The 12,847-nt window shown below is 35.6% G+C and overlaps 2 protein-coding genes across 2 annotated transcripts in view; one reads left to right on the top strand and one right to left on the bottom strand.

The window, feature by feature from the left end:
- The window catches only part of LOC139951485 (histidine ammonia-lyase-like), a 32,739-nt gene that overhangs the window by 18,498 nt on the left and 1,394 nt on the right, over nt 1-12,847 (bottom strand). The window contains exons 2-6 of the mRNA XM_071950396.1: nt 12,576-12,636; nt 9,978-10,005; nt 9,163-9,237; nt 8,039-8,111; nt 7,705-7,771 (exon numbers count right to left, since the gene is read on the bottom strand). Coding sequence (XP_071806497.1) covers nt 7,705-7,771; nt 8,039-8,111; nt 9,163-9,237; nt 9,978-10,005; nt 12,576-12,636 — 304 coding nt within the window. The remainder of the gene's footprint in view (nt 1-7,704; nt 7,772-8,038; nt 8,112-9,162; nt 9,238-9,977; nt 10,006-12,575; nt 12,637-12,847) is intronic.
- LOC139954326 (uncharacterized) lies at nt 1,809-6,807 on the top strand. Its single transcript, XM_071954079.1, has 2 exons — nt 1,809-2,288; nt 4,335-6,807. Exons 1-2 carry the CDS (start codon nt 1,880-1,882, stop codon nt 4,502-4,504), a joined length of 579 nt encoding a protein of 192 aa, XP_071810180.1. The 5' UTR covers nt 1,809-1,879; the 3' UTR covers nt 4,505-6,807.

The following is a 12,847-nucleotide window of genomic DNA, read 5'->3' as shown; positions in this document are numbered from 1 at the left end:
GCGAGTCGTGGAGACATCAGCTCACCAGCAGAGTGTACACAGGAACCAATGAATCCTATGGAAAAACCCGGACCGTTGCAAACAAACAAACAATTGAACATGGACAAAAGCACACCCAAACCGAAGCCTGACACTAATACTGATTTGGGTGCATCTATCAAAACCCGTTCAGGACGCGTAGTTACTAAACCGAAACACCTGAAAGACTATATCCCATAATTGCACATTCAAAGGATGCTTTTACTCCGATCGCGTCAAGTGAACTTTTGGACTGTTGCTGAACAAATTTGTTAAGTGTTACTTAAAGAAGTTATTTTTACAGTTTGTTCCAAGTAAAACGAACTCATTTGAACCAGTTTGCAACAAATTAAGTTAATTTTAACTCAAGCATAGAAGACAGCTTGGTTTTTTTTTTTGTAATCAGTTGAGAATTTTCCTCCTTATCCATCCCTTTGTTTTCAGGCTAGGTCAGCAGTTCCTTTTTAATCTGCATACATTTTTTTTAGTTTCTTGTTAACGTCATAACTAAAAAAAAAAAAAAAAAAAGAAGGGGGATGTTATGGTATTTACGTCATGTACCAATATGACCTAGGTCACCAATAAAGCGACGCGCATGGGTCGTGGTTGTTCTGTAAACCATCGATATTGTGACACTGGTGATGCTGCTTGCACAAACGCGACGGGACCGCAATATGACAAGCGCGCCATTCTGTACGCGTGTTGGATATGAAATACACGTTTGAGTTTTTTTTTATTGAACGCTCAGGTGATACTGTTTGTTCAACTTACAAAATGGCCGCACAAACACACGCTGTGAGATGGCTGTTTTGTCAACTTAGAAAATGGCCGCCTGTGCGCACGCCGGGGCGTGTATATAGGCCAGTGTGCCCTCTAGTTATTATATATAACTCTATGTTTTGCACACAAAAGCAAAGCTCTGAGCTGATCAAACATTGATAAATCATCCTATCATTTGTTGTCCCTTCCTCTTATTGCTACGGTGTTTTGTTGTGGGTGCAGTTTTGTTTTCAATAGTCTGGTTTTGCTTGTGTTTTAATGTTTTCTTATGTGTGATTTTTAAATATTTCAGTGCAATCACCTTTTTATATTGTATAATCATATGTTTATCGTTGGCAGGGGTCTGGTTTTACACATCTTTTGATGACAGTTTTTATACTTTTGTTTTAACCTTGACAGCCCCTGTAAAACTTGTAACTATTGTGTATGTCTAAAGATTTAAAATAAATAATAAAATAAATCATTGAAAACTGAGAGTTCGTTTTGGTAATTCAAAGACAATGTGTAAGTTTCCTTAAAAAGTTGGTAAATAATTCCTGCAAGCCAAAAGTTCTCCAACACTTTTCATGTTTCATGATGCTGTGTATACCCTTTATAATACAGGAAATTATCTCACCTAAAGCTTCCTGCTGAGTCAATGAATTCTTATACTTTCTGTACAAGGAAATGTTCTACTAACAATTGAATCTGGAAATTCCAGAAAGATTTGGCGTTTTTTTTTTCTTCAGCATATTAAAATAAAATGATCGCGGTAAAAAAAGAGTTGAAAATTTTCTCTTTTGTAGGCCTACTAGTAATCTTTGAGAAAGACATTGTCCAAATCAATACAGTGTGTACTTTTTTTTCCATTTTTCAAGAAGACTTGCTCAACAGTTTTAAAAACTATTCTGTACATAAAAAAGTTCCTAACACTGATAAATTACATTCTGCACTTCCTCAACTTCACTTTCTCTTTCGTATTGTGCAATTACAGCAAACCCTCTTACTCTACAAAAGGCGATCTATGGACAACAGACACCTCACAACTTATGCTGCTAAATAAAACTTGCAAACTCCACGATCGCACTGCAACCCTCCAAACATGGTTTTTGATCAGACCATTTACGTGGCCAACACATCGGGGCAGAAAATCTACGTCAGAGCAACATATGAAAAATGGCAGCAGCTCAAGTTCTCCACAGAGGTACAACTTCTGTCCGGCAGTGTAGCCGGGGGAGCTTTCAATCTGGAGCGAGCTAGCTGTGATCTCACCGAGGGTTATACTGCGCTAGCACCGCACCAGACGCTCAAGATGATTGGCTCTTTCTTTTCTGCTGAAGTTGAGTCGATTACCAAGGATGATGTGGCCGCAGAGAAACGCATGAGCATTAGCAAGAACTTTAGAGTGCCCAATCACCACTCTATCATAGTGACATCACAATACACCTTGCAGGTTGTGAGAACCAAATGCCAATGGAAGAAACAGTGCAGAGAAACCTGCCCCAACATGTGTAAGTAAATTATTTCATCTATTTCATAAATTCATTTTGTTTTTTGTGTATCTTTTTAAATAAGTACCAAAGTAATGAAGAGTAAGTCAGACAATATTAAACTGATTTTGACCCACCTGACCTGTACATGTACACTAGAAAGTTTTTTTTATAGGCTTTCCAGGCTATCACTGGTTTTTTGTGGGGCAAATTAAATAATAATAGAATTTCGAAAAATCAGATTAAACTGCGGCTACAGGATAATCTCAATATTTTAACTATTACCTTTTTTAGGCCAAACAGACATCGTAGATACTGATTTATAACCATTTTATGCTTAAAGTTTGCATTTGGTAATAAATCATTCAAGTAAAAAAATGCACCTCTCTGCGTGGCTTTTTCAGTCGAGAATCAAAAACGGCTTATCTACGCAATCACCCCTTGATGTCAGTGGCGATTTTCCCCAATTGGGTTTGTACACAGTTGTCCAGCTTTGGCCAATTGAGGTCGCTATTTTCCACATCAAATAGTGCCGATGACATCACGATTCCTTTCTAGAGCATGTTTGTTTGACCTCACATTTTTGAGAATTTTGGCATGGAGTGTTTCAGGAAAAAACATTTTTACCATATTTTTCAACGTGAGGTACGAGACTCTTTATATGTTTTTTTCTGTTTCCTATGGACTACATCTAAGCATTCTGTATCCGCTTCAAGTAAGAAGATCAACAAAGCAAGCTTAATTTTTATAAGGTTTTATCACTTAACAGGTTTTTCCCATAATTTAGTTTTACAAATTTGTGTAGCTTTTAAATAATGTAAACACGTCAATTTAAATCTTGTTAACTTCTGTCAAGTAAATCTTTAGATTGATTAATAAACATAAATGAATTTAACAAATAAACTTAACTGACATAACACACCTGTGGCAGCCTTAAGCTCAATCTGTAATCAGAATCACAAGAAGAAAAAAAGTTGGAAAAAAAACCCAAGATATCTAACTTGTGTTAATGTTTTTTTTAAACATTGGGCTTTTGGACTGCTGTGAGATCACTGGTTGTTTTTAAAGGCAGTGGACACTATTGGTAATTACTCAAAATAATTATTACCAATCAAACCTTACATGGTAGCGGGTAATGGGGAGAGGTTGATAGTATAAAACAATGTGAGAAACAGCTCCCTCTAAAGTGACATAGTTTTTGAGAAAGAAGTAATTTTCCACGAATTTGATTTCGAGACCTCAGGTTAAGAATTTGAGGTCTCGAAATCAAGCATTTGAAAGCACACAACTTCGTGTGACAAGGGTGTTTTTTCTGTCATTATTATCTTGCAACTTTGACGACCAATTGAGCTCAAATTTTCACAGGTTTGTTATTTTATGCATATGTTGAGATACACAAAGTGGGAAAACTGGTCTTTGACAATTACCAAAGGTGTCCAGTGTTTTTAACCAAGTTCTAAAAAACTGCAGCCAAATTCTTTAAAAAGTCTTCCAACATGACAATCTTTATACCTCATAAGCAAATCTGTACCTTAAGTAATGTTTGAAGCTTTGCGTGGTGTGAATAAAAAGAAATAAACTATAAATACTAACTTGCTGGTACAACAATAAATAACTAATAGTAAACTTGCTAGTTCAACCATGTATTGAACCTCTTTTGAGGAAGTGTTGGCTCATGAATAAAAGTCGGTTTGGTCTCAATATTTAAATAAGTCAGGAGGAACAAAAAAAAATAAAAATAAAAATCTGTCTTTTGTTTATGCAAACACAACAATAATATAATAGATGTTAAATTTGCATCGGGGATAACGAATATTATTACTTTTTTCTTTTTTCACCCATATACACCAATGTGTGCCACTGTATACTCAGTACTTTCCTGACACTGCTCTAGAATTGCAAAGGTCGTGGGTTCGAATCCCACCCGAGTAAAATGCCTGTGATTTTTTTCACAGGACTCAGGAAAGTACTGAGTATACAGTGCTACACACAACAGTGTATATGGGTAAAAACCAAAAATTAATACAACAATAATAAACGGATTTATGCTTCTTTGATCTATTCCAGTTCAGAAACACAAGAGAAGAAGGTCAGTATGGCTGCAACTTATCACAGGGCAGAAGAAAACAGAGAGTAGTGAAACTTGCCGAGTATGTGAACAAGGAGAAGGAGGAGGTGACAACCAGTCAGCATTAAACCATGACAACTACAGCGACAACCAAATTCAGAAACAGTAAAGACGAGTCTTGAATAAAAACAATGCTACGCCGTGTGAGCGATGAAAATAACAAACTCTTAGCCCTGATATTGGTACATGATGTTACAGGCACTGGACACATTTTGGTAATTGTCAAAGACCAGTGTTCTCACTTGGTGCATCCCAACTTTAGCATAAAATAACAAATCTGTGAAAATTTTGACTCAATTGGTCATCAAAGTTGCAAGAGAATAATGAAGAACAACACCTTTGTTGCACAAATTTGTGTGCTGAGGGATGCCTAAAAAAGACTTCAAGCCTGAAATCGTTTGATATCTATCTCACATACTACTTACTTCAGAGGGAGCTGTTTCTCACAATGTTTTATACCATCAACAGCTCTCCACCTCTCTACTAAGTACGTTTTTAATGCCACCAAATATTTGAGTAATTACCAATAGTGTCTTCATGATCCCTTATTGAAATGTTTTCAAGCTATTTAGTAATAATTTCACTGATTCTCTGATGAAAAAAAAGGAGAAAAAGATCTGATTAGTAGGAAAACAATTTTGTAGAATTATTCTCCATAAAAAACATGGAAACTTGATGCAAAAATGTCAGTCTCACCAAAAATTAGCTTTAAAGGGGAGGAATATAACTTGTTTACGCAGAAATAAATGTACACCAGTATGTACATTTCATAATTGTATAATTTATAAATTATAATTCATTTATAAAGTAAATTTGATTCATAATGTGTGACAAATTATATATCTTGCTCACTCTTTGTGTTAGGCAAATTTATCGTGTATAAATGTGTGAATTGCTTTCCCTAGGTTAAATAAAAATAATGTCATTGCCCAAAATAAAAACTAACCGTGTGGATTGACAACACATTATGTCATCATAATGAACTTACTACAAAATAATAATTTTAAAAAGGTGAAGAAAAAAAACCTTATTTCTATAATTGTTTCAAAAAACCTTGGACGTTTCCCACACAAATTTATTTTCATGTGAACATCAACATCAGTATAACTAGAACAAAACACATTTTGATATTATTGAATTGTTCAACATCTATTTAAAGAGATTGAATATGTAAACACCTGCCATGCATGCACAGGTTGAATTGACTATGAAACTCTCATGGAATTGTCACACACACAGTGCACATTGGACTGAAAATAATAGGTTACTGATTAAAGAGAAGGTTAATATAAATCAATTTGTTCTGGGTTTTAAAGAAAACAAAACTGAGGGGTGGAGGAGGGACAGCTTTTCACTCTATATGAATGCCAGATAAAAAGTTGAAACCTTTTTTTTTTTTTTTTTTTTTAATTAAAAGGCAACAGCAATGTAATTATCAATGATTTGGTAAAACTCGTGTGTGAATTCCATCAAAATGTATTTTTTTCTACTTCAGTTTCATTCAATGATTTTGTAAGATTGTTGTTTTACTACGCTTACTATTGATAGTTTTAAATAGCAAGCAATAAACAAGGGAAAGTGGGGTGGGTAAGTTTTAGAGAAATTGGGGGTGAACAAAAGAACATAGCAGGCAGGATTTTAACATGCGACCTTTGCTTATAATCTTTTTCAATTGAGCTATCAAGGCCTAATGTTGGGTATCTCAATTCCGAAAAATATCGCGGCTGGGCATAAACATCTTTCGTCGGAATGACAGCACATGGAGTTTTGATTTGTGAATACAAATTACACTTTAATTCTGACACATGTGGCTGTTTAATTGCATTTTTTACACAATACTTGTAATCAAATAGTCAATAGTTAATTGATTATATTGTACTTTCTCCATGACCAGACAGTTCAAAGGTGCATCTCTTTAAAATTACAATACAAAATTGTAATACAAGAAAAATAAAGCAACACAATTGCATAAATATCTAAAAAGACAGAAACATACATCTAAAAAAAGAAAAAAAGTATTGTTTACATAATTGGTACACAAATGTACACAGATAAATAATAGTATACAAAACTAAAACGGAAAAGATGAAAAAAGCACACATTCCACATCACCAAAAGCTATTTATAAAATTGAATGTCAGATGGGATTTTTTTCTCCATCAAATAGTTAGATGCAGCTGGATAAAAATCCTGATCTCCCAATGTTAGGCAACATCTTGCAGTTTGGGAATTCCAACATAGTTAACCTAACTAAGAGAGGTTTGCGGTAACACCCTTTTGAGTAACTGTGTCACAAGGCTGTTAAAGGAACACGTTGCCTTGGATGGGTCGAGTTGGTCTTTGAAAAGCGTTTGTTATAATATGCATATGGGTAGAAAGATGTTGTAAAAGCAGAATACAATGATCCACACAAACATGCCTCGAAATTGTGTGGTTTTCCTTTTACCTCAGCGACTAACACGGTCGGCCATTTATGGGAGTCAAATTTTTGACTCCCATAAATGGCCGACCGTGTTTGTTCGCACAGTAAAAGGAAAACCACGCAATTTCGAGGCAAACTTGTGTGGGTCATTGTATTCTACTTTTAAATTATCTTTCTACCCATATGCATTTCACAACAAACGGTTGCAAACGCTTTTTTATAGACCAACTCGTCCAATCCAAGGCAACGTGTTCCTTTAAGACATTGACTTTTGACCAACATTAATTCACTAGAGTAAATGGGAGCAAGGTCATGGAGACATTAAAAAAAAAACATGTGTATTAAAAACGAATCAATCTTAAACTTACAGGGTTTTGATACATTTGGTAGATCAAGTTTTTGGCCCTGTGAATAAGACGAATGTAATATAATTTACCTGTAGAAGTTTCAGCCTCATTAGTCAAGTTTTTGAAGAAAACAAAACTTGAAAATCACAGAGAGTTTTTTTCAGGAGAGTCAAGTAAATATGTTGTACATGCTAAAATAGTTTTCGTCTGCTGAGACAAACATTATTTTTGTGAAACAACAGCACCTCTGCAAGTAATGTTTTAAACAGGAAGCTAGTGTTAACCCTTTGATTAACCCTAGCGACCACCAAAACGTGTCAAATTGGACTTTTATAAACAGACACAACTTAAAAACTACAACCCCCAAATATACCACCCTCATTTGATTGTTTAGAGCGAGTGATGATCTTTCGTTTGGTGCCAGGTTCAACAAGGGTGCTATTGAACATTTTGAGAAAAACACAGTTGAAAATGTTTTGCTTTTTCAAAAATTAACCTGTGCACCAAAGGGTAAGGAAGGCAGAAAAAATTTTTACTCACTTCAGTTTTTCTGACGGAATGACCACACGAGCAAACTTGCCAAAGCCTGTTGTTACACCATAAACCACTGTAAATGAGACGAGAAAAAGATTTACTCTGACTCTATTACTTCCCTTCCCTTTCTTGTGTAGTGCGTTTTGGTGACCCAACACAAGCCCAACCGAATTAACACGTCGATTACTGGTTGGTCTGAACAGCATTGTCACAAAACGCTCAACCGATGACCAAAGTTTCTGGTTGGGGTTGCCAAAACGCACTCTAGTGTTCTTGATGCGCTGAAACAAGATATTCAAAATTTTGGCCCAGATAATTTGTTCACAATATATTTCCTCACCTTTGTTCTCTTTCACAATATTATCCAGAAGTTCTCTAGCTGCTGTCACTTTCTCCCATGCTTTGTCTGTCAACTATAAACAACAAATAACTCTAGTCATAAAAAACTACTTTTGATTTGTCAACCACTTCACCTGATCACCTGATTATACTTCCACCATACAAAGTTTCAAATCATACTTAACAGATATAGTTTGGGACTTAGAAAATAGATAAAGAGAAAGGTTATTCTTTCTCACAGTACAATTTATTTTTGAGAAAGTAGTTGGTAGTTGTATAAACGCAAAGAACTGTTGATATAGCCTCAAGTGCAACACTAGCAGACTAAAAGTCTTTGTCAAATAAATGGTAATTTGAAAAGCTTTTAAGTATATAAAACCCAAAGAACCTTGATCGGGGTTATTCATGCGCAGATCCAGAGGGCCACTGGGTACATGCCCCCTGGTAAATTTGTACCACAAAATAGATGAAAAAAAGAGAAAAACAAAAGAAAAGTGTTAAATAAAGTTCAGACTTTCCCACAAAGGTGAGGCAAGTGTCTTACCCATACATTGACTTTTACCACATCCTGCAAAAAAAAACCCCAAAAACATACCACAGGCCTGTAATTATAGGTGGGATTCAAACCCACTATCTTTGCCATACCATCTCTACCAAGCAAAGCAGTCATGCTCCAATGTCTGCAGGATCTCACTCATTGGTAGAACTAAGATCAAGACCAATTTCCATATGGAGCTTTTGCCAAATGCTGCCCTGTGGAATAAGCTCCACGGTCGCAGTCCCTAAAATACCCTTACTCGACAACTTCCAGAGGGAACTACCATGTAAAAATAAACTTGTTCACATAGACTTGCATCAGGTTTATTTCAACTATTAAGTATTTTAAATAATATCGAAGTCTTATATAGCGCATGTATCTACCAAACAAGGTACTCAAGGCGCTGAGTATATACACACTTTCAGAAAGATTCTGAGACCCAATTATTTTATATCCTTTTTTTTATACTTTGAATAATGTTTTCTTCTTGTGTATGCGCCTTGATCATTTTTATGGAGAAACGGCATTCCATTAGACCACCGAGCTTGCCCTGTAGCTAGAGGTAGTCAAAAATGTTTTATATTTACCTTGATGTTGTAGTTACCTTCTCCAAGCTTGACCAAATCTTCAGTTGATAAACTATATCCATCCAGACTCAGGAACTTCAAGAAAGGGGGAGGAAAACAGTGTTTGTTAGTATTGTAAAGTCTGTTCGTTCTTGTCCATGTTTATTGTCTGTCCCCAGGCATCCCTACATAAGCCTCAGCTTCCAGATTATGCCTCCATACTCTTATGTTTTTCTCATCCTCATTAAATAGGTTTGCTTTTTGGTTATTCCTTAAAAAACATTGCTTGTACTCTCTTTTTCATGAAGTATGGAAATAAATATAATTTTGAATTGAATTGAATTGAATAGAACAAAAAAAATAAATAAAAATACACAAGTTTCAGGAAACTTGGGTTTTGGCTTTGAGCCGGTACAAGCGGTCTTATTTGTTTACGTTGTTAAATGTTTTCAGCGATCAATCAGAGATAAAAGATTTCCTACAATAAATAATCGTGTCCAGATAATTTATTACAGGTAGAGTCTTGTTTGTTTTCTATCAATGTAGTGCTGATTTGAAGGCAAAACTATCAATATTAATTCTACTCTTTCTAGAAAACTGAATTAAGACTAAATGTTGAATTGTGAAGCCATCAGATGCTTTTGGATATTGACAAAAAATTGCACTTGCAGCTAGGCGTCTATAACACAGTGACAATATTTACAAAAATTGTTTTTCTCCCACTTTTTTGTAAGGTATATTAAGGACTCTATCTATTGGAAAATGAGTGGATCACAAAACTGAATTGACCTTGGAGTCTGTCTCTAAGGTCATGTGTAAATGTTTGTTTGCCTTACCTCTTTTGCCGACTTGCTCGTTGTATGTCTGACATTGTGAACTGTCAAGGAAGTTCTGGGGAGGTTTTTGTTGGAGCATTATAAACTTAAACGACTTATTGTTAGCAAGGTAAAGGTATTGTACATAGCATTAATCCAACGACAACCTAGGACTTTTTCGGTGGGGGGGGGGGGGGCACAGAGGAGGGGGTGGGGCTTAGTTAGCGGAATGGGTTTTTATAGTGCTAGTGTTGGGGGGGGGGGAGGATGAAATAAATTTATTTTGGATTGTTATGCTGCAAGGGCCAAATCCATGTACAGCATTTTGTGGCCACAGTAGTCACTACATTTTGGTTATACACAAAAATGCACTGAACCCCCTTTTTTGGGGGGGGGGGGGGTAAGCACTCTTGCAATTTTTTATCAGGCCCCACCTTGGCTAATTCTTTTCACTGTCGTTTTTCTTCGTGAGGTTTATTTTAGGGGGGGGGGGCACCTGGAGGGCACTTGAAATTTGTTGGGGGTACGAAACTGCTAGCTGCCTCCTGACCCACTGCCCTATTTAACAGGCAACATGTGTAACAACCCAAGTCTCATGGGGAGTAGCAAGAGTTCATGTAGTGTAGTTAAATAAAGGCTGATTGAAAAAAAAGACACAAATTCCCACTAGACACGATCCATTTGTGTCAAAGGGTTAAACTTTATCACATTATAGACACCAGATAACAAATTTGCCACAAGCAGTTGTGCTTTGAATTTTTTTTGCGAATTTGAGTGCTCGATGCAATGTAGGTTACACCATGTGTGAACCTATTATTTTGATTAGGTAGATTATGTTATTTTGAGACTTTGTATTGATTTTTTATTCAACGAGCAGGGAGTAGATTTTCAGAATTTCGCTAAACTTATTAGTTCTGAAAGATTACCTTACATTTAGAAACTACCTTCCGCTCAGGTAGAAGTAAAAAAGCAGGACAGCTCTCTTCAGAGTACAGTCTCCCAAACTCTGAAAAAATTACTCTGCGGTTGTAGAATATAAAAACAAGTTCTCAAAAGAACACAATCTACCTGGCCTGTAGATATACACGTGTTAACGCAAACCAAATACCTCACCTTACAATGCCTCAAATCCCATGATAAATTTTCATTGTTATTTTTTATAAAAGCGTTTAAAGGACACTTCCACCTGCCACTGCTTCAAGCTCTGGTGCTCCTACACAATAAAAACAAGTTAAATACAAAAAATTTGACTCAAGGTCGTTCCCACTTTTGTTTGCTTCCCTGAAAAACTCATAATAAATTTGTTATATGAGAAAATATTTTATTTCATTTTCTAAAAACAAACAAACAAATATCAACCTAAACATAACTCAATGTGTCAGGGACTGTTGTTTTAGGTCAGATTTTCTTTGTCAAACAAAATTTTAAAATTTTGTTTGACAAAGAAAATATTTGAGGCTTAAAAGCCTCAAATTATCCAAGTGGCCCTTGCTTAATGCTTTCATTTGCTGAACTGTCAAACTATTTAAAAATACAAAAGTACATTTTTTTTCTCAATGAACTGTCCTGTATTGGGAAACTTGGCCCTTTTAGTTTTACTAATTTCATGACTCGCTTTGAAACTTTTAAGCTAGAAGTTTCTATCTGCATACCAAACAAAGAACGGTGATACTCAACCAATTGAACGATTGGCTCAACGTTCAACAATGATTCTTGTTTGAATGATTTTCTGTAAAATCCACCAACTCTGAAGCCCCTCTTAATTACCCCTCTCAACTCTTATCATTGTGCCACAATGATCAATTTCAGGGCTGAACTTCATCTCTTACCATAGTGCCACCATAGTACATTTCAGGGCTGGAATAACATGAAGGCCAAAACAGTTGCCCTCTGGTCTTAGCCTTGGTGACCTTTCAAAAGTTTCTTATAATTTAGACTTTATAAGACTTTACTGAAGATTGTAGGATGGAGGAAAACATGCACCAGGCAAGAAATGCAAAACCTGGCTCTTCGCTAAAAACTTTTGATTCTAACTCATGTTCCATCTTCAAGATCAAGTGCATTGATCTAGACCAGGATTTGTGAGCAAAAAATGTACATTTGTGACCCACTCTGTGAAAATGAGTCACATGTCGCCCAATGTAATATTAAGTTATGGACAGTTTAATGTGGAAAATGTATTAAAAAAAAAAAAAAAAAAAAAAAAAACACTTTTTTTCTTCTTTTCAAGATCTTTAGTTGCATGGTTAACCTTTAGAACACTTACTTTTAGGCAATAAAGCTATGAATACAACAATTTATTTTGATCATACTTATGTCTAATTTGTATCCTTTTGCTCACAATGGTAGTTTAAAATATCATTTTACTTTTCAAAAAATGGTGTAGTGGCTAATTTCAAACAGGAGTAACTTAGCAACGCGATACACCCCAAAGCTTAGACACATACCAAATTACTGCTGCTGATGTGTTCTTTCCAGCCATGTATAACTCAATTCCTGAAATTACCTACATCTGACTCATTTTCACAGAGCGGGTCACATTTACACTTACACTAAAGTGGCAAACATTTTTTAGATACATGTAACTAATAAAAGCTTGTAGTAAAATAAAAAAGATACACCTCATGTTGAAGGGCTGAGGGCGTAGTGTATGATCCATTCCCTTTGTCATTCTTCAGTACTAGAAAAAGGTTAAATAAAACACATAGTTTTTAGTAAAGCGATGTATGCCCGGAAGTCCAACTTTAGGAGGATAGTCACAAACCAAGAAAACTCCCTCGCTTAAAGGAACACGTTGCCTTGGATCGGACGAGTTGGTCTATAAAAAGTGTTTGAAACCGTTTGTTATGAAATGCATATTGGTTAGAAGGATGTTTAAAAGTATCACTCAA

Source organism: Asterias amurensis, chromosome 2 (assembly GCF_032118995.1).
Source record: "Asterias amurensis chromosome 2, ASM3211899v1".
In the NCBI taxonomy this organism is placed as follows: domain Eukaryota; kingdom Metazoa; phylum Echinodermata; class Asteroidea; order Forcipulatida; family Asteriidae; genus Asterias; species Asterias amurensis.
Note: the sequence above shows the minus strand (reverse complement) of the source record. Positions and strands in the feature narration are given on the sequence as shown.

What these genes read in the sequence shown, in the direction of transcription:
- LOC139954326 (XM_071954079.1), top strand. Translation starts at nt 1,880, where the DNA reads ATGGTTTTTGATCAGACCATTTACGTGGCCAACACATCGGGGCAGAAA. An exon ending in AGAAACCTGCCCCAACATGT is followed by an intron (nt 2,289 to 4,334) that starts GTAAGTAAATTA and finishes GATCTATTCCAG; the next exon opens with TTCAGAAACACAAGAGAAGA.